At 37.3% G+C, this 20,803-nt stretch overlaps 1 protein-coding gene across 4 annotated transcripts; it reads right to left on the bottom strand.

Moving 5' to 3' along the window:
• Nucleotides 1–111: 111 nt before the first annotated feature.
• On the bottom strand, nucleotides 112–20,719 carry LOC124637732 (protein HID1). 4 transcript variants are annotated; one of them, XR_006985280.1, is made up of 19 exons: nucleotides 20,554–20,719; nucleotides 20,263–20,476; nucleotides 19,499–19,644; nucleotides 18,680–18,733; nucleotides 13,649–13,848; nucleotides 13,266–13,407; nucleotides 12,918–12,989; nucleotides 11,055–11,249; nucleotides 10,574–10,664; nucleotides 7,824–8,054; nucleotides 7,269–7,433; nucleotides 6,732–6,879; nucleotides 6,344–6,439; nucleotides 5,302–5,405; nucleotides 4,731–4,969; nucleotides 4,176–4,336; nucleotides 3,554–3,712; nucleotides 1,951–3,174; nucleotides 112–1,760 (listed from the first exon to the last, which is right to left on the bottom strand). XR_006985280.1 is itself a non-coding variant. In XM_047174362.1 (19 exons), exons 1-19 carry the CDS (start codon nucleotides 20,617–20,619, stop codon nucleotides 3,111–3,113), a joined length of 2,577 nt encoding a protein of 858 aa, XP_047030318.1. In that variant the 5' UTR covers nucleotides 20,620–20,719; the 3' UTR covers nucleotides 1,951–3,110. The 4 variants fall into 4 exon arrangements, 2 of the variants coding, with proteins under 2 accessions (XP_047030318.1, XP_047030319.1); XM_047174362.1 differs by lacking the exon at nucleotides 112–1,760 and adding an exon at nucleotides 11,887–11,916; XR_006985281.1 differs by lacking the exon at nucleotides 6,344–6,439 and having other exon boundaries at nucleotides 20,554–20,718.
• Between the last annotated feature and the right edge of the window lie 84 nt (nucleotides 20,720–20,803).

The raw sequence follows: 20,803 nt of genomic DNA, 5'->3' as shown, positions 1-20,803 counted from the left end.
TGAACGAATTTTTTCTCCAAAACATGGTCAATAGAATTTGGATTTAATCATTCTGACTTTTTGGCGGCCATTTTAAACTGAAAATGAGGAATAAAAATAAAACTCAGTAAATTCATGCTCACATCATTATATATTTTCTATTTTACATAACATTAAGTACAGTGATTGTGTCAAATAAATTATTAAAATTACAAATAACACTAAAAGCGGGCCGCAGTGGATTTCTTTACTTTCTAACACCAGTAAAACCTTCATTTCTATAAATTGATCTAGAAAATAATAACAATTTAAAATTATTTCATATTTTGTTTAATATTGAAATGGCCAGGTTAGGTTTTCTGCGGGAACATATTACTTTGTGTAGATTCATATAATTTTTCAGATTTATTTAACATTTACTATTTATCATATTCTCTCATTATAATGGTCCACTAAGGCCCCTATACTTTACATAAAGTCTTAGTGTGACAGTGCACTGAACATTACAATAGAAGTACCCACATACTGCAAACTTTTAGTCGGCTGACTGTTAGGGCTCGTAAATCAGTATAAAGATGAATGGTAGTACGCACATTACAAAGATCGGGTACTTAGCTGTATCAGACCGACTGAAGACTTTGAAAAAGAAATCAAGATTTTCTTTAAAAAAAATGGTAACCCATTGGCATCGGCGGCAACTGTTGGTCGACTGTAGTGTGTCTGTCTGCAGTGTACGGGTACTCTTAAGCTTGTTCACACGACACAACTGGTAAACGGTCCGTTTTACTCAGAATTATCAAATATTTTTAGTGTAAGAACTTAGTATTTTAGTGCGTAATTTATCTAAGACCGAGCGTGTCGCATGAACCGAGCCTAACACAAATACGCAAGTATATAACTATTAAAATTTGGTGATAAATTCATATAAACTATTTTACAGTTATATCTCAATAATATTATAGTCGATAATCGATAAAAATAAAACCATCACATGGAATGTATGTACATCATTCATAATTAATTGTATTTGTCATAAGCCTCGATTACTTGTCATAATATTAAAAAAAAACAGAAACAAAAAAAAAACATTCGATATTTCATATAAAACTGCAAATAATTTTGCAGTGAATTCGTATATCATTATAATTCGGTTGAATAAATACAATAAAATTGTTTTATTACTACTATTTCACTAAATTACTGGTAGCATAGAAAGGCGTGCTTACTCAAAATGGTATATCAATTTTCCATCAACGCAATATGATTGTCTTTATAAGAAGACATCTTCATGGTTAAATGAGGAATAGTAGTAGTGTAAAATCAGCAAGATCAGTTATAACATTTAGATTTTTGTACAGAAAACTTGGTCATGACAGCACTAACAAAGTTTAGTGTCTAAGTGCAGACGAACAATGTTTTCAGCCGGCTCAAAAGGTTACGACGTCCTTTCATTAATATTGTAATTAACACTTTAGGTGCAATTTTTTGTTGCTTTTATGGGCTGTCATTTTGGCAGTTGAAAACATTGTTCGTCTAAACTCGGCATTAAAATATAAATTAAACTTAAGAACGTTCAAGAAATATATATTCATAAGTCAAGCAATTCATTTACGATTACAGATACACAGATTAAAAATATGACTAGCTGTCAGCTTTAAGTTAAATATATTTATTTAAGTAAACACGTAAAGCGTTCATAAGACATGGTCCGTTACATCTGAATCAATTGACTAAAGTAACATCGATATGTGTTCAGCATTTCACTGACACGATATCTCTAGCAGCCAGTTTCTTCATCAAAAGTTAAAGCCAAAGTAAAAGTCAAAGTAATGTCTAAGGTTAAGGTAACGGTTAAATTCAATTTTTCTATGAATTTTGCTGTCACTTTAGCCTTGAAAAAACGAATTTGACCGTTACTTTTACTTTAGACATTACTTTAACTTTAACTTTTGATGAAGAAACTGGCCGTTAGTAAAGAGAGGCTAAAAAAACTGTTTAAAGTTATACATATTGTATGGTAAGTGATAAATGGGAAAAATAATAGGAATTCAACAGATTATCACTAATACGTATTTGAACCATATAAATAAATACATAAACATTTCGGAATGATAGGTTATCTGATTATTTTTCAGGTTTAATTCAATATTTAGCACAATTAATACATTTACTGGTCTTGATATACATATTCGAAGTCTGTCAGTCAAGCGGTTTTCTTAACCTTTTACATAAGAATGGATTAAATAAAACGACAAAAGGTAGCAGCCAAACATAAGTAAGGTAGAGCCTTCGACAGACAAAAAGGCTAAAATCAGTAATGCACATATATTTTTACGTATTAATAAGAAAACTAAAAACATTTAAAACCTCACTATAAAACCTGGTACTAAAAAGGATCAGCTCTAGTACTAGGTTTAATGCATCTTCAAAATTACTGTTAAAACCTGGCACTTTTTAAAACCATATTTTATAATAAGGAGTTACATCTCGTTTGCGTAATTACTGACTCAATACATTTATAACTAAATATATTTAAAATATCATGCTACCTAATTCACACATTTGAAGTCGATAGCGACAGAACTATATTTTAAAACACATTTAGTATTAAATATATTTAGATTAGTTTTACAATCGAGCCTAAAAGCCTGCTTCACCTCTTCCTTGCTATTCAGACAAAGACCTATACCCACCACAGCGTAGCGGAGAAGTTTTTTAAACAATTAGTATAATTTCGTTCTTCAAACATCTCGACTCCACCCACTTACGGCCGTTTCAATATGCTATTTATCTGTTGCTTTCCTTACTAGAAATAGGAATTATAAGTATGAGTCTAATTTCAAAATTCTATTTCTGGTAAGCAAATCAATACATGGTTAGAATATTGGAAAAATTATATTGGTTGTTAAAAAACTTCTTCACCTGGTAGAGTTTGGGCCATTTTAATAAACTTATCCCATTTTTATCATCATTTTGATTCGATTTGATAAATCCGTTACTAATACAGAGAAGGTAAAACAGGCTATATTAAACTACATAATATACATATGTATAATTTACCGGCTTTCGGGCTGGAGATCATCACGCCGTCTTATTTAATGGGAAGTAAGCAGTGTCGTGAAGTCTATGGTCTATACTCGTTGGATCTCGAACAGTTTGACATCCGTGTCGTACCAGATTGGCGGGTCCACGTTGCTATGGACACAAAAATGTTTTCGTTATTACAAAAAAATTAAAATCAAATCATTTATTTTATTTGGACCCTTACTTATGAACGTCAAAAATATAAATAGGTTTTATTCTAGTTGCCCAGACGTTTAAAACGAGCTTAAGAAAAAAAAACATTTCAAACAGCCAGTCCGCCATCTTGGGGAGGCCGCCATATTGAATATGTAATGACGTCATCAGAACTCAGAATGTGTGCCAAATTTCATCCTAATCGAAAACCGGTAATGTCAAATTAAGATTCCAAGATTTTCTTACATACATAGTTAGTTACATGTGAAGCTAATAAGCGCGTTAATTAATTAATAAAAATAAATCCCACATTTAGCAAAATTGACTACCCACTTACCGTATATAAATAACGCCCCACAGATAAGTGCGGAACCACGCGGCCGTGCCAGCATTGGCCTGGTATTTGCGGATGAGGATCGGGTGAGGCACCGGCAACAGCCCCACCAGTGTGCCGTGTTGTAAGAACCGCAGGATTTCTGACTCGTCTGTTAGACCCCTGAGAAGAAAGATTGTCAATAATTTACTGGATACATTTAGATCTCAGAGATTTAGGCTAGACTTTGACTTGGGTTCATGTCCGTAATTTGGACAGTTTCGTAGCGACCAGCATACACTATTGTCACGCTTTTTGCATCAATCTTCTATAAACCAACAAAGGCTGAACTGATGAGGCTGAAAATTATTGGAGAAGTAGTTAGTACCAGGGGACCGATGTAAGATACTTTTACCCCCATCCGGGTCCGAGAATTAGCCCCTGGAAACGCGGGCGGAAGTCAGCAGTCTATGAACCCAAGGCCACCAGGACCAGCATATATGGTTGGATGCTGTTCCTCTGTATACATACTTGTCGATGCAGAGCTTCTCAGCAGCGGCAGCTTGCTGCGCCAGCTCGACACCCACTCGCGAGTGTCCACGCGACCACTGCCTGACACAGCGATGCTGTTCCTCTGTATACATACTTGTCGATGCAGATCTTCTCGACCTGCGGCACCAGCACCTGCAGCAGCCGCATGATGGTCTGCAGCGGCAGCTTGCCGCGCCAGCTCGACACCCACTCCGCGCTCGCTCGCCACTCACGACTGTCCACGCGACCAGTGCCGGATACAGCGATGCTGTTCCTCTGTCAATGACAAGAAATGCCAATGTCAAATAACAAAAACTGACAACAGAATGTCCAATTAACAACATAGATGGATTGTGGGTCGTACGTAAAAGCTACCGAACATAGAATGCACAGGATGAGAGATACGTTACTATGCAGGTAGCGCGAGTATAAGACTCAGTTTACGCACGCCGCTGATTGAAATGGAAACGACTTTTTACTACATACTATCATGATGAACTTAAAGATAAAATTTGCTGGAATTTGCCAGAATTTCCATATGAGTTTAGAAAACGGATACAGAACTTCAAAAAATCTTCTTCCTTGCCACCATCGAGTAGCACGGTCGTATCAAGTCCCTTCCATCGCGTCGGTCATGTCAATCTCTAAATAATTTATGACTACAACTCACATGTGCCACAGCCCTCTTCTCCCCTTCATCCACATCAGCATCATCAGGTCGGTCCTCGCCATCAGGGCCGGCCCTGGCAGGCAGCAGCCTGTCCCTCGGCTCGCGAGTGTCGCCGTCGTGTCGGACGGTCGCGTCGGTCGCGTCCGTCGCGTCGATCGTGTCGGACGTGTCGGACGCGTCGCCTTCGAGGCGCTGTGGTGGAGGATGCGCTGATTCGCGTTCTGTCATTGTGCTTATTGCTGTGGGGATAATAGTGTTTTTAAATATTGTTAGTAAGGATTTTGGAGATTATGCTGTCATTACAGCCAGAAGAAAAATAATACTTTTATTTAAGACACTTTAAATTATTTGGCATGATTTAAAAAACTAGTCTGACTCTTCCTTGATGCAGTCGACAGATGTCAGTCAGTAAAAACAATGAAAACTGACAGCTGTCAACTGCATATAAAACGCGGTGGCACTATAAATATAATATAAAAATTACTGATTCGTAAGACTAACGGTAAGAAGTAACGGTTTACTAGAGTCACACATATGAAGTGATTTTTCTTAAGTTTTGTCAAAAACTAACCGGGTGTCTCAGCTAGCGTAGGGTTGAGAGTGCCGGGTTCCGCAGGTTGCGCGGGTCTCGAACCTTCCATCGGCGTCTCAGCTACCGATTCCGCGCTTCTAGACCTAACACAATATTACATATTACTACAAGATAAAGCTTTATTGTTTTATATACTTACCTTTATACACAGAGAAAGTCTTACCATCTGAGTTAATTAGGTAAATATAATTGTTTGTTGGTTTTTGTTGTGAATAAATCATCAATGTAAAAATTAAAATTTTTACCATATCTAATTATGATGACGTTTGGTGAGTGCATTTGCAAAAAGACGTTTTAGTAGTGTTTGCATGCATGTGTTAGTTGTTTTTTGCATCAAAATGGTTAAAAATACCAACAAACAATCATATTTTTAAATTGATAAACTTGCAGTTATTAAAACAGGACACATTTCAATCATCATGCTGTTAAAATGATGATTAAAATTAGTACAAACATTCAATGTTGTGACAATGTCAGGCTATTAGCAAATGGTATTTGTTAAGCATATCACTCATCCAACTGAAAACTCCCAAACTGCAGCAACGTAAATAAAATACAAATCGTCAGTTGCACAAAGCTCCATTAAAATTAAAGCTTCATTAAATGTATTGCTAACACTTTTTATCTGGTTAACAAAGAAAGAGTCAGCAATAGATTTAAAGAAGCATTAACTTTAATGGAGCTTTGTATCATATATGCACAAACTCAATCAACCGAAGATTAACGAAAGTATCAAGATTTTTTTCAGAAAGTTTGAGAAAAAAAAACTTGGTACTTTAATCTATTTTTATGTCGTTTGTCTGTTGGATAAGCAATTATTATATGAGTGTTTTTTACTGTCACTGGTCACTTCAATACAGCCAAAAATATTGGCATAACTTTCTTTCTATCAAGTGCGAACGAAGTACAAAATGACAGCGCAAATTACAAGTATAGCACATACGTTTAGTTTCTACCTAGCCCAATGATTAAAATCGTGAATATATGTTTAGTGTTTTAGCGTTTTGTTTGTACTAAATACCGCGGTCGTCGGTTGGGCAGCTCTGGCTTACAAACTCCGTTGTGTACGGGCTTTGCATCGACTTGTAGAGGCGTTTGGTCGGTCGACTGATGTAAACTGAATAGGTATAAATAGTTCATGTAATATTTTATTGAATAGATTTGTTGCTGAAAAAGTTGTGATATTAGGTGTGCTGATTAAATATAGTATAACTGGTTTTGTGCTCGTGTTTGGTGTAGGTTTCATCCAGGTTTCTTAAGTGTGTTTAAAAATCAAGTGTAGTTCAAACTTTTATTGCATTTTTTTGTCATAATACCTGGGTAGTGTAGTCCTATGGTTGATTAACGAGCGATGGCTCCGTGCTCGTGCGGTAAGGTGGCTAGTGGCTACTTAACTAGTGTTATCTCACCTGGGTAGTGTAGTCTTATGGGGCACTAGCCCCTTAGCCCTGCCGGCCGCTAGCGAACGAGCGATGGCTCCGTGCTCGTGTGGAAGATTGGCCAAGTTATGAAATACTGCTCGCTTGCGGATTATTGTGTAAACTAAATTGGAATTTCCTGAGAAAAACAACAAAATAATAAGTAGTTTAAAAACTAAAAAACACGCTTTTTGATACGTTTCTTAGCTACTCATGTATTGTCATCAGAACTCAGAGCGTGTGCAAAATTTCATCCTAATCGAAGGCCAGGAAGTAGGTCAAATTAAGATTCCAAGATTTTCTTACATTATATAGTTACAAGTGAAGCTAATAAAAGCGTGTTAACGGTGTTAAACAAGTAAATTAATACTTTAAAAAACTAAAAAACACGCTGGTCACGGTCACCAGAACTCATCCTAATCGAAGATCGGGAATGGGTCAAATTAAGATTCCAAGATTTTCTTACATACAAATTCATTAGGAAAAAAAAATATCTTGCCATAATCTAGCTATGTATGTGGCACTTACCATCAAACTGGTACTGTATCATATTATTGAACATCTCGAGTAAGAAGAACACGAGATGATGGTGGTGAGGCTGTGAGAACAGGAACCACGGTGTGCTGAATGCTTCTAATAGATGCAGGAGTTTTGTGGATGCCACCATTGATAGCGTCTTCAGGTACGGTGATACTGGGGGTAAAGAGTACGGTTAGAAGACGAAGAAGTCTAAAAAGTGAAAGAAAATGCAACAAAATAAAATACATACATAGTACGTGATTTTGGAAGATATGTATTACTTCCTTACTTATTGATTTATTTTTTGGCCTGGATCTCAGAATAGACCACGAGGACCCTTGGTACCTTAACTGTGACCTCTAATGGACTTAATTTGTATAGTTCTGATACTGTCTGATGATGAGCCTGCAATCGAAACCAAATCAAGAAACCTGAGGACCTCATAGTTTTTGGAGTAACTTGTAGTGCTTCTAGCAAGTAATCCGTCGAAACTGTGTACATTTCATTTTGTGCAAAATCCTGTTCAAATGTTTGCGGATTCCTTAACACTTAAATAACACTTACCGTTAACAAGTATAGTGAGCAGACAGTCGAACAACGGCTGCAACCTCTGGTGTCCAGTCGTGATGATCTTGTGGAACACCACCACCAGCAGGTCGGCGTGCGAGCCCGTGAACACCGGGATGTCCATGGGCACGGTCGCCGTGTACGGCTTGTTCAGCCGGACGCCCAGGTTGCGTTCCCCGGAGAGGAGTAGGAGGATGAACACTCCGATGTGCATTAGACCGACGCGAGCTGGGTGGAAAAACATAGTTTTTGGTGTATCAAGTATTATTATCTATACATATAATAAATCTGTAAAAAAACTGTGTCTGTACATTGAATATATTTAAAAAATAATTATTGGGTGGGGTTTAGAAACAGTAATGGAGCACAAATCCAAAAAAAAAATTCTGTCTGTATGTCTGTATGTCTGTATGTCTGTATGTCTGTTTGTTTGTACACGCTAATCTTCGGAACTACTGGACGGATTTCAATGATTTTTTCTTTGTTGTATCAGTATTAAGCCTGGTCAACATATAGGCTATAATTTATCTTCGAAACTTGAAGACCTGATGCAGAACACCAACAGATCAACAAAACTATAAGAGATACAAAAATGGTGCCATAGCAAAAATTGTTTCATGTGATGAGCATTTTCAGCTGAGATAATAAATTTTAAGATCTGGAACACCTGATGTGGAACCCCAAGAGCCCAGCTTCTCTGTACCATATACAGGTATGACGTTTTAGCAAAAGTTGTTCAACTTGATAAGCACTTTCTATTGACTTATACAAATTGAAGATCTAAAAACCTGATGTGGAACTCCAGGGGCCCAGCTAGACTATAGCATATAGAGGTGTGACGTTTTAGCAAAAGTTGTTCAATCTGATAAGCACTTTCTGTTGACTTATAAAAGTTGAAGATGTAAAACACCTGATGTGGAACCCCAGGAGCCCAGCTAGACTATAGCATATAAAGATATGACGTTTTATTGCAAAAGTGGTTCAATCTAATAAGCACTCTCTATTGACGTATATACATACATCGAAGATCTGGAACACCTGATGTGGAACTTCAAGAGCAATACTACACTTGAAATGTATAGAAACGAATGTTATGAAATAGGTATGGTGACACAAAACCGACGATTATCCCTTTATACACTATAGAAATGAACCCAAGGACAATCCCCGGTGGACGTCGTTAAAAAAAAAGACAATCACCGGTTCTGTGCCATACCATTGCTAACTGTGGATGAAAACTACTTGGGCTATTGTGATGGGATGCTAATGGACTAGGAATGGGGAAACTACGGGAACTATGGCACCTGCCGATGACAATGTATTAGATACATGTAAAAATTGTAGGTGGAGACTTCGCCAGCTCACTTACTGGGCCGCCGGGAATCAGTCACTGAATAGCAACAAGAGGGCAACAGGGACACATGAGAGGCTGAAGTGTGAGAATACCTCGACGGATTTTAAACGCAGATTACGCGCTCCCTGTGGGTCACTTACCACGAGGCACCTATCCTCCGAGCAGGGCTACTAACCCTGCTCTAGCGACTCCACTCTGGACGGCCAAGCCAAACCAGAGGCGTGAGACCTACCCCCGTCATGGTTCACTCCGACCGGCCGGAGATGGGGGACAGTATACCCTGGAGAACTCAGTATATATAGCCCACCGGGGTCGCTACTCCCCGTCATCAGCCTCAGATGTCCTGCGGTGCTTATATCTCATTATTATTGTCGTTATTATCTCAAGAGCCTTTGTCCCAATTATGTTAGAGTCGACTTCCAGTCACGATGCAACTGAGTACCAGTGTTTTACAAGGAGCGAGTGCCTATCTGAGCTCCACAACCCGGTTACCCGCTCAACCCAACACCCCTTGGTAAAACTGGTCAGACTTACTGGCATCTGACTACCCATAACGACTGCCAAGAATGTTCAATGACAGCCGGAACCTACAGTTTAACATCCCCTCCAAATAACGGTCATTGGTATCCAAAATATACGTAGAAAGTACGTACGAACTTAGAAAAGTTGCATTGGCAGGTACTTGCCAGACCTGGAATCAAAGACGTACGCTCATACCTGAGAGATTGGTTCTTTACCCACTAAACCACCACGACTTCCACTAAGTCATCACGACTTTGTCATCTCAGTAACATTTAATGTTTTTTTACGTAATATTTTTGCCACACACAACTTAAATGCGGACTAATTAGAATCACTACTTTTATCCCTATGGTCACGTCTTTTGCGGTTCAGTTCTCAGCGTTTTGTTTAGTCTGCTGTGCTTTTGCCGTTGAAGTACAAAAATTAAATATATGGAACGTTTCTAATGGCTATGCGTATTCAGTTGTTTTCAAGTCAACGGGCCCTTAAAATTCAATATCAGACGGTTCAGATCTTTGATTTTGCTGACCCCGTAGTCGCTGGCATAAGGGACTTTATCCGCGTACGAAGTCGCGGGCAGAAGCTAGTTATTACATAAAATGACTACATCTTTTTCACCTAATGCACATTATGGAATGCAATAAACGATATGATATGACATTGAAGTACTTGACGTCATATAACATGAGAGATTTTAGAAAACTCATTAGAGCTTGTCAGACACTAAGGAGTACTATTTTGTGCGCCACTTCTTCCCAGCAATAAGACAAGGGTGAAGAATTTTTTTGAGGGTTGTCTTTTGTTTAGACGTTCGAAAGCTGGTGATTTGTTCCCTTATTTAAATAAATTATTTTGTTTTGAGAATGCTTACATTGGTCAGCTCGCGAATCGTTGAGATGATACAATATGGGCACTAGTACTTCTAGCACGTCGCTGCTCTTCAACACGTAGTACATGAATTTCTGAAACAACATTATTATGTAATGATCCTTGTCAACAACTTGATGACTGGCTCTTAGTTACTGCTTGAAGAATCAGGTGGTTTGTCGAGACCTGTTTGCTCAAGACCAGCCACTTACAGAGCTAGACACTGTTTGGAGATAGGAAATCATAAGATTGATTAAACACACTATGTTCTCTCCGGAGCCTTTTAAGTACCAGGGCCGCAATAACTAGCGCGTTTCCGCAGAAAGGCAGAACCCTGAAGTTTCATTTTTGCAACAAATCTTTTCAACAAGAAGTTAAACCAATATCAATAGTTTGAAACTTCTTAACTTTAAAACTTTATAACTTCAAGTATATATTTTTTTATTTACTAAAATATCACAAAGATTTTCCGGAAGCGCACCCACCTTATTATAATCGCACATCTTCCAGAACAGCACCAACAACTCCTGATGCAGATTAACCTTCTTCGCCGAGTTGGGCAGATAGGTCTGTGCTAAAGGATTGTTCAACAGCCTGGTGACTCCTCGGAGGATGAACTGGAAGTCCTCATCGCGATGGATGCGGGATAGGTAGTTGATGAACAGGTTGTCTGGGAGCGTCTGCGAAAATATGTGTGTTAGAGTTTTGGTTGGTACAACGTGTGATTGAAGTCTGAAATAATGTATAGGAATTTGTATTAAGAAGAAGTGTCGAGTTTCAGTAATTGGTAAATCATTATATAAATGTATTTTATGTATTTTTAATGTTTCAACTGGACTTTTCCACAATCTTAAAATAACCCCCTACATTTGCTCCATAAAGATATTTTTTTCATTTCCTTGCTTATTTTCAGTCTACATTAAAAAGTTGTAACATTGCTGAAGTTTCTCTGGCAATAATCAAACAATTTTGTAAGTAAACTTCATGGTGGGGATTATTTACAACGTTTTTTAGAGTAAGTTAAGAGCCCTTTTTTTTTCCGACGTTAAAAATCGTCAAATGACCCCTCCCGCTGTGGGTTAGCAGCGGTGAGGGAGTGTCAGACTCTTACTGACTAAAAACCGTCGTGTTCCGTCATAGGCCTTTTATGTACCAGGGCCGCGGTATCTCTTTCGAACAACCCGCAGCCCCGGCAGGCCTTGGCCCTGCTGGGCCCCGCTGGGGAAGTTAAGAGCCCTTAAAATATCATTTCGGACTTCAGTCACACGTTGCATATTTATTAAATAATATTGTGTGTAAGTATTTTAACGGTCATACCGTCATTTGTTTCATAGATCCCAGCTGGGGCTGGTAACATAAACAGAGTGCTTAGTGCGAGTTTTCGTGAATTTTTTTACGGACTCACATGAGAGCGCGTATACTAAGATTTGTATGCAGTGTTGCCAACTTAGTGGATTTTCCACTAATACTGGTGGTTTAAGTCCCCTATTTAGTGGCGAAATGTTGAAAGTACTGCGGGTCAAGTAGCGAAATGTAAGTTTTGTGGTACAACTTTAAGGAGTTACTATGGAGATTTGAAGTCTCACGGAATGTCAAAAAAGCATCTACAAAACAAAAAGGTGAACGACTACTATATAATTATATTAAGTACTCATTCATTGGTCAAATGCGTAACTAAACAATTTGTGAAACTACTACGCCGATTATAATTTGTGAAGGATTCGGATCGGGTCGGATGAATTGCTAAACAGATGTAATGCTTTGTCTGTTTTAATTTTCTATCGTTGCCGAGTTACATCTTTGGATGATTAAATTGTTTTAGGTTACAATAAAATATAAACAATATTTTTTTAGTGGTGAATTTGGTGATTTTAAGTGTGGGATAAATTTTTGTTAGTGGTTTTCTGGTGGTTTTAAAAGTTGACTCTGGTGGTAAGCTTCTACAACTGTTGGCAACACTGTTTGTATGGAACAAAAACAGGTTCCAATTTTTGACACTAGGTGGAGCTGTTTTTGTTCCATACAAATCTTAGTATACGCGCTCTCATGTGAGTCCGTAAAAAAATTCACGAAAACTCGCACTAAGCACTCAGGAATGTATCATTAATAGCTTTATTTATTTCCTTATGCTTTCTATGAAATAAGCCAGAATATAGCTTTTAAATGGCGAAGCAAATAACATTCGGACATCACATACTACTCGGTACTTTGTGCTTATTTTGCAAGCTTTAAATATAAGCAAGCAAAATGATAATTATTCTTTAATTCGTTTGAAGTGATAAGTGTAATGTTGTACTGTAGGATGATTTAGCTTGTGTGTAGATTTCATATTAATGCTGTGAACTTACTTCGTCAGATTCCTCATTGACGGCGTTACTGGTGTCATGGTCTAAAGTGACTATTAATACTTGAAGAGCCACCTGTAACAAGATATAAATTCTCTTAAAGACTGACTGAAATACTTCTTCTTCTTAGCGAGTTGAGGGCACTCAAACTAAAATTTTGCAGATCTAATATTTCACCACTGACTTACTGGAATCGTATGAATATAATTTTTGATGATGGTAGTCAGCATATTGGACTTAATATTTGTTTATGAGAATATTGTGCACTATATGTAATTGAAAAAATTCATACCTAATACATTTTAAGGCCTTCTCTAGGGGCATTCTAAGTGGTTAATGGTATCTACTTACCTCAACGAGCGGCTCCAGTGTGTCGGCGAACAGCAGATGGTTGTACGGCAGACCGAGCCCCACGGGGTCGTATGAACACACTGTGTTCACTAGCGACGTGAACAGAGGCAGTGCGTGACGGTTGTCTGGACTTGTCAGGTAACTGTGACATGGTATTACAGATAAAATTATTAGAAGTCCCAAATTTAAAACGTCAGAAAAAGAAACTTTATGGCCGACCGCTATAATTTACGGATATCATAGTATTTGTGTAAGTGTATTCATTGAACAGTTTTCCCCAAAAAAAGTACCGTGCGTTAAGGGGCATACATAACTGTGTCAACCATAAAAGAGGCCACATTCAATTTTATACCTAGGTATCACAAAACCATAAGTAAACTTACGCGATCCACTTATTATGATGCGAGGCGGCATGCGAGGCCGGCTTGTATATCGTCTCGCTGAAGCAAGTCAGTAACAACCGCAGTAGCTCAGTGCGGGCGGCCTCGTGCGGGGACACGCGGGTCGGAGACCTCGCGAACCCCACGCCTCCCGCCCAGATGTACTCGCAACTGTCTAGTGAAGACAGTTCTTCTGCTCGCTCCTACATACAATAAACACGACTTGAGAAATGGAAGCAGTTATATCATCTACGCAAGTGAGTAGCAACCGCAGTAGCTCAGTGCGGGCGGCCTCGTGCGGGGACACGCGAAACCCACGCCCCCTGCCCAGATGTACTCGCAACTGTCTAGCGAAGACAGTTCTTCTGCTCGCTCCTACATACAATAAACACGACATGAGAAAGGTATCGTGCTACTAAAGGCTGATAGAAGTAGGTAATCGTAGTAGTTACGAGGTCCAGAAGGCCTCGTGTCATACACGTGCTGGAGACCGCATGAACTTCAATTGTCTATGCAGAATTCTAAATTCGCTCCTACATACGAATATTTTAAAAATGCACAATACAGCTGATGGGCATAACCTAGTTAAGCTGTTTATGCGCATTAATGCACAGCATTTATTTATTAGTACTAAGATTTCAGTCATGTCTTAAAACTCTATCATGACATCAGCTAGAAAAGAAACGATGATAACAATAACCCCCCAAGAAGTAACGCCCATTACAATAAGATATAAGGATCATATAAGTAAGCTATGCACACTACAGTGTGCCTAATAAAACATTAATAAATAAATACTAACGAATCAATGAGCTGAAAGGTGTGACCTTCAAGTCATTGTTCCAGTTTAGACCTTGAATATATTAAACGTAATGTATTCGCTTCCATACTGATTTCGGCAACTATTAATAGTAAACAGACGTAGTTTAATTAAACCATTGTAGAGCTAAAACAAAACTGCACGTTTTTGACGTGTAAATCTACGGTAAATTCACCGTAGGTATGCAGTTTAAGCAGTTGCAGTCGGCAATTGCAAAGCTTAGCGCGGTCTGCCCATGGATGGGTGACCATCTTATCACGACTACTTTCTCCGATTACCAGTCTTACTAAAGGGCTTGCATATTCTTTTTATACACAACCCATTTGAACCCATATGTAAGGCGATGTTCGATAACACCAAGAAATATGTCTTTTTTGCTTTTTTACGATGTAAAAATTCAATAAATATGCATTAAACTGAGAAAAACAATATAAATTGCAATTCTTTGTTCAATCCATATAAGTTACTGATTTCCTAGATATACAGTATTTTGTACGGGCTTGAAACAATTCTCAAGCATAGATTTTCTAATTAATAAAGGATGCTGTCTTCTCCGTGTGAGAGGAGGCCTGTGCCTAGCAGTGGGACAATAAAAAGTCTGTAACAGCTGTCTTTTAAAATCTTTATCACATATTTGGCCCATAGGCGGTAATTGCACGGCTGGTTATGGTTTGTTTATCTTTGTAGTAATATAGTGTGAAGTGTGTTATAACACTATTTAACACATAATTATAACAATATTTCAACCTTGCCAAATCCCTTGTATAACCGTTTCTATGACAACCAGAGTGCTGATTCCGAGTTTTGACAGCTTTCGCAACTCGATACGTAATTATAAGTCTATTGAAATAAAGAGTCGTATGCTACGTCACATTATTTAGATATGACATCTTCATTCATTTTGACGGTTAATAATGATTACACTCGCAAAAGTGAGCTCAAGTGTAATACGACCAAGTTCTGATGACAGTCTTTATTAAATAAACAATTCTAAGATAAGTGCTACGTGATTCAATGGTATGATACTCTTCGCATCGAAAAAGTTAACTTGCAAAACTCGCACTAGGCACTCTGGATAACATATTGCGTTGGCGTTATACCCTCGCTCTAGTGAGCACGCGACAGATAAAACTAACAGATAACGGATATGCCGTGGGAATTAATAATGGATGGAGCAATATGCCGCCCACGGTAGCTGTCCGTATAAATTAGTTATTATTTATATTATATGTTGTAGGATTATTAGAGAATAAACCGGCCAAGTGCGAGTCGGACTCGCGCACCGAGGGTTCCGTACAAATGCTGTATAGATAAAAAGTGAGTTTCGCGCCAACCGTTCAGTTTAGAACAATCATAGTTATGGTAATTTCGTGAAAGTCAAAATAGTTAATATTTTTTTATTTTATAATATAACTAAAATAGTAGGCCAGTACCTTGTAAAAGTTATTTTATTGAAGTTATTTATATACAACATTTTATAGTCATCATTCAGAAATCTGATTGAAAATAACTAATTATGTCTTAAAGGTCATGGGGCATATCTGACCCGCTTTGTAAAAAGTGGCGGACATGAATCAAAGTAGTTTTAAATCGTGGAGAATGGTATGATGTTTCTTTGAATATAATATTTTATTAAAATTCCATGGAGACGAATGTCCAGGATCGTTTGAAAAATATAAAAGACAAGCAGTTTCAGAGGATTGTACAGGTTGCAATGCCAGTTTTTATTGTTAAAGACATTTCATAAAGAAGGAAGGTGCCAATCCGGATGACCAGGATCTGATGAGGATCTGGAAACCCTGAGAAATCGAGGGCAACTCTTGAATATTGTAGGCACGCATCGAGTCATAACCAGACATGTGAGTGTATTTTTGAGGGTACTGGTAAACAGTGAAGGTTTGGAGCTGATTTGATTATGGAGACTACAGAGAGTCAAGGGAACTCCCGAACGGTATGTTGCAACTACCACGTGTTTGTCGGTTTAAATTTCCCATTGAAATGAGGAAAATATTTGATGTTTACACCTGATTTTCTTTAGATTCCCATGGTTCACATTGATGCCACTAATGCCATAGTAAATCAGAGCCTTTATCATTATACTGTGCTATATTTCGTTCGTATCCGCCGTGGGTATGGTTTTCATACTAAGGTGCCCAATGACCTTTGAATGATTTAAAATTTTTCACAGTTTAGAGGCCATTATATTTAAGAAGTGTTTGATATGAATTTCACTTTTTATTCAAAACTTTAATATCTCTACGCGTTCATGTGAAAAAGGGTAGGTAGTAAGTTTATAATTATTAAAAAAATATTTTATGTCATGTAAGCGAAAATAATATTTTAATATTTTATGTAATTACAAATTTATCATTTTCGCAATTTTTCCTTTATCTGTACTATATAACGTTGCTTCGTGCCGAATTTCAAGATTCTAAGTTCACGGGAAGTACCTTGTAAGTTTTGATTCCCTAGCGTGTGACGGAAATTCGTCTAAGGTGTCGGTAAAACTGCTGTATCTTTTGATCGCGTTAACTAAGAAGTTTGATTTTTTCATTGCTTAAAGGGACAATAGACCTGGGTATTTGGTATAAATTTCAATTTGGTACCTTTATTCGTTCGTGAGAAATAAGGTAGTAAGTTTCATTTTATTAAAATATTTTTATTATATTATATAACAAAAAAAATGAGATTTTCGCAATTTTTCCTATATTTGCATTATATAACAATGCTTCATGCCAAATTTCAAGATTCTGAGTTTACGGGAAGTAGCCTGTAGGTTTTGATTCCTTTGCGAGTGTCGAGAATTTGTTGAAAATATCGACATAATCGGTTGTATCTTTTGATTGGCTTGGCTTAGAAGCTTGATATTTTCACAGCCTAAAGGGACAATAGACCTGAGTATTTCATGTGAATTTCAGCTTGATACGTCCACGCGTTCTTAAGATAAAGGGTCTTGACAGACAGACAGACAGACAGACGGACAACAAAGTGATCCTATAAGGGTTCCGTTTTTTCCTTTCGAGATACGGAACCCTAAAAAATAGTTTATCGACCCTTTGGCGATATCTTCAGTAATATCTTATTTGACCCATCTGTCACGAGGAAACTACTTCCCGCAAATAGATAAAAAGAAGCCTATATGTTATTCTAGAATATTATCTACCTTTTACTCATCATCATCTCAGCCATAGGACGTCCACTGCTGAACATAGGCCACCCCCTTTGACCTTTTACTGTTTCATCAAAATTAATTCAGTAGTTTTTGAGTGAAAGAGTAACAAACATACCAAGCAAACAACCAACAATGGCATTTATAATATTAATAGTTATGATTATAAGTCACCGAATTTAGTTAGTAAAGCGACTGATATTATAATATAGATAGACGACCAAGAATATTGAGATGGGCAGGGACAAGAGGTGGGAGAGGATTTCTTTGCCATCTCTACGTATGTAAGTACATAAGGCCTTTGGGGTGAAGAAGGGTATTAGATTCATAGCCTCGTTAACTTAATAAGAGCGCTAATGGAAATGTAACGACCCCTGGGTCTTAGTTTGATTATAACCCGGCCAGTAGTGCCGGCGTTATGGACGCAATGAAGAAATAGGTATTGTAAGAAATATTTATCATAGGTAGAATATTGTGTGTTCTAACCAAACCATAATCGGCCGTGAAATTGCCGTCCATTATTCAAATCTTCAATTAATCGTAATCGTCGCTTATTCAAACGATATCCGTCCCAATCCGATTTTCTGTTCTCAACAGAAAATGTTTCGGTTATTGTTATAATCAAATGGTGCAAATCACCGTTAATGTTCAATCATTCTTTGAGAAATAAATAAACATTCCTTAATCAGTCAAAGATCAGGCTGCATAGTTTTTATCCCAAAAAATATTTAGTTGCTTTTTATTTTCTGCAGAGGACGATTAAATAATAAATCCACATTTGTTAATCAGATCAAGTTTAGGCTGGATAGTCTTTATCCCAAAAGATTCTTAGCTCCTTAATATTTGCAGAATCGGATTAAATAATAATCAAACATTAGATACAATAAACTATAAGATATTTAATTTACCCACCATGTAACATCTATCTCAATTCAATGACATCACCGTTACGAGTTTCGTCCATTAGCACTTACAACTAACGCGAGATAGTGCATCGATCGATATATTGATAAGATTATAATATTGTATCTGAGCTGGTACTTACGGGACCCGCCCGCTTTGTTGTCGTCACTGTGAAGTCAGGACAGAAGAGGAGATCCTGTTGACAAATGTTATGTTGAAATTGTGTCGGTTAAGGATGAAGATGATGTCTATCGTTTTGTACAGACTAGGTAACTGAATGTTTGCATAGTCGTATACATAGGAACGGTATTTGAATACCTACAGTCCGCATATAGAGCACGCGCGCTGACTCTCCACCTCAAGGCTCTTTTTAAGTCTGTGTATGCTTATAAGTTTACACACACATATTGAAGCGCCTTGTCTGTACAATATTTAATTAGACATATTGAATATCCTGAGATAGTAAACCAAGCGCATCCTCTTATCCTCAATGTTAAGTTTCTATCAATACGAAAATATTAATAATCAATAGACTAAAGATGGGTAACTGGACGATGTTAAAAGTGATCATTACTATATTATGTTACAAGCAAGCAATTGTGTGGTCAGTACATAGTATTATGCAGAAACCAGCAAGCTGTGAGCTGTTTAATAAGTGCTGACTGCATGAATGCTTGCTATTACAACATATTTAATTACACCTCGTAAATTTAGTCAGTTACCAGGTTAATGTGAAAAAAAAATGTTCTTTATTGTGCATAGGCTCTGATATAATTTTTGGTAATTTTCTACTCTTCATAGCTGTATATTCATTCAGGAAGATTTAATAACTGTCTCTAAAAATTATGATAAATCTTGTCCCCCAAACCTCTGCATCCAGACTGTATTTATGATTCCCTAATCAATAATATTCTGGTTCTCTAATCAATACTCAAATAACTAAAACATATAAGTTACTCACACAAACAGCATTGATGAGTGACTGAGCTAGAGGCACGGACTCATTCTCTGCCGCTGCTGGCAATGATGACCAGAAGAAGCCGTGCCACTCCGGTTCCTCCAGCATGTAGGGTAACACTCTTGTGAGTAGACGGGCACAGTTTAGTGCTGAAATTAATACGTTTAATTGAGACTTGTCTTTGGTGTGTCTTGTCTTGTGTGGGAGTGATGGTTGAAAAAGTTGCAATGCAAGAATTAACACTTCTAAAAATAATATCTTTTATATTGATATAAAATGTTTAATGTCTGAATATACAAACTCCTATTTACACAAATACATTTGTATATATAACAAATTAAATCTACATTTTCACAAAAGGTAAAATTAAAACTATGTATCAAAAAATGTGTGAATAAAATGCTGCAGACATTTCAATTTATTAATTTATTTAAACATTTATCAATAAAATAAACAATTACTGCTTAACATTTATGATTCATACATCTTAGTTTTGCTGTGTTTATATGAATCATGTTGAAATGTAATTTTGACATCATACTTAGTAGGCAGCAGTATTTCAAGAATTGTATCAGTAACTTTATCAAAACTATGTCAGGTAGGAAAATATACATCTTGAATGACTAGTTTATCCATGAATCTTTTTTAATTGTGTATTAAATTGAGTGTGATATAAGAAAGAAATAATAACAGTGAAATGTAGCTTATCTCATGTATCTATAGTAGAATATTTTCTTAATCTTAAAGATTCTGAATATATATCATACCAGTCTGCTGTTCCCTCTGAGTCCTGCAGCTGCTGTCCACCATCTTCACCAGTTTCTCCACAGCCTTATACACTAGTGTCGCAAGATTATTCGGAGATTCTTCTCGTAACGCACGGATCTCTGCTCCAGGCACCAGTGCGAACACATCCTGGACATTGGTCACGCTCTCCGACCAGAACTGATCCCAAAAACTGTCGTCCGAGGAGTCAATAGGCTAAAATCAAGAAACATATCAATACTCACTCACCAACTTCATAAATATATTTATTGCACCGGATTCAAAACACATACCTGAGTCTTTGAGGTAAGCTGGACGACAGCTTTCCTAAAATTAAGTTTTGTGTCAGCGTTACCCATTTTCACGATTTCTAATTGTTTAAACAAAATAAATCCATCTCAACACAAGTTCTCATAAAAACAATGAAATATGACAAACTGACAGATTGTTGGTTTAGTTGACAGAAGACGACGTGTCAAAGACATAATAGTTATACTTTTCAGAGAATTTAAGTAAGTACCCTTTAAGCGTAATGGCTTGACC

This window comes from Helicoverpa zea, chromosome 16 (assembly GCF_022581195.2).
Source record: "Helicoverpa zea isolate HzStark_Cry1AcR chromosome 16, ilHelZeax1.1, whole genome shotgun sequence".
Lineage (NCBI taxonomy): Eukaryota > Metazoa > Arthropoda > Insecta > Lepidoptera > Noctuidae > Helicoverpa > Helicoverpa zea.
The sequence above is the reverse complement of the archived record's forward strand: the minus strand, read 5'-3'. Positions and strand labels throughout refer to the sequence as shown.

Coding starts and splice junctions, on each gene's coding strand:
- LOC124637732 (XM_047174362.1), bottom strand. CDS start 20,619: ATGGGTAACGCTGACACAAAACTTAATTTTAGGAAAGCTGTCGTCCAG. Junction 11,250..11,886: donor GATCTATGAAACAAATGACG/GTATGACCGTTA, acceptor ATATTTTCGCAG/ACGCTCCCAGACAACCTGTT. Junction 5,406..6,343: donor CTGCCCAACCGACGACCGCG/GTATTTAGTACA, acceptor ATATTGTGTTAG/GTCTAGAAGCGCGGAATCGG.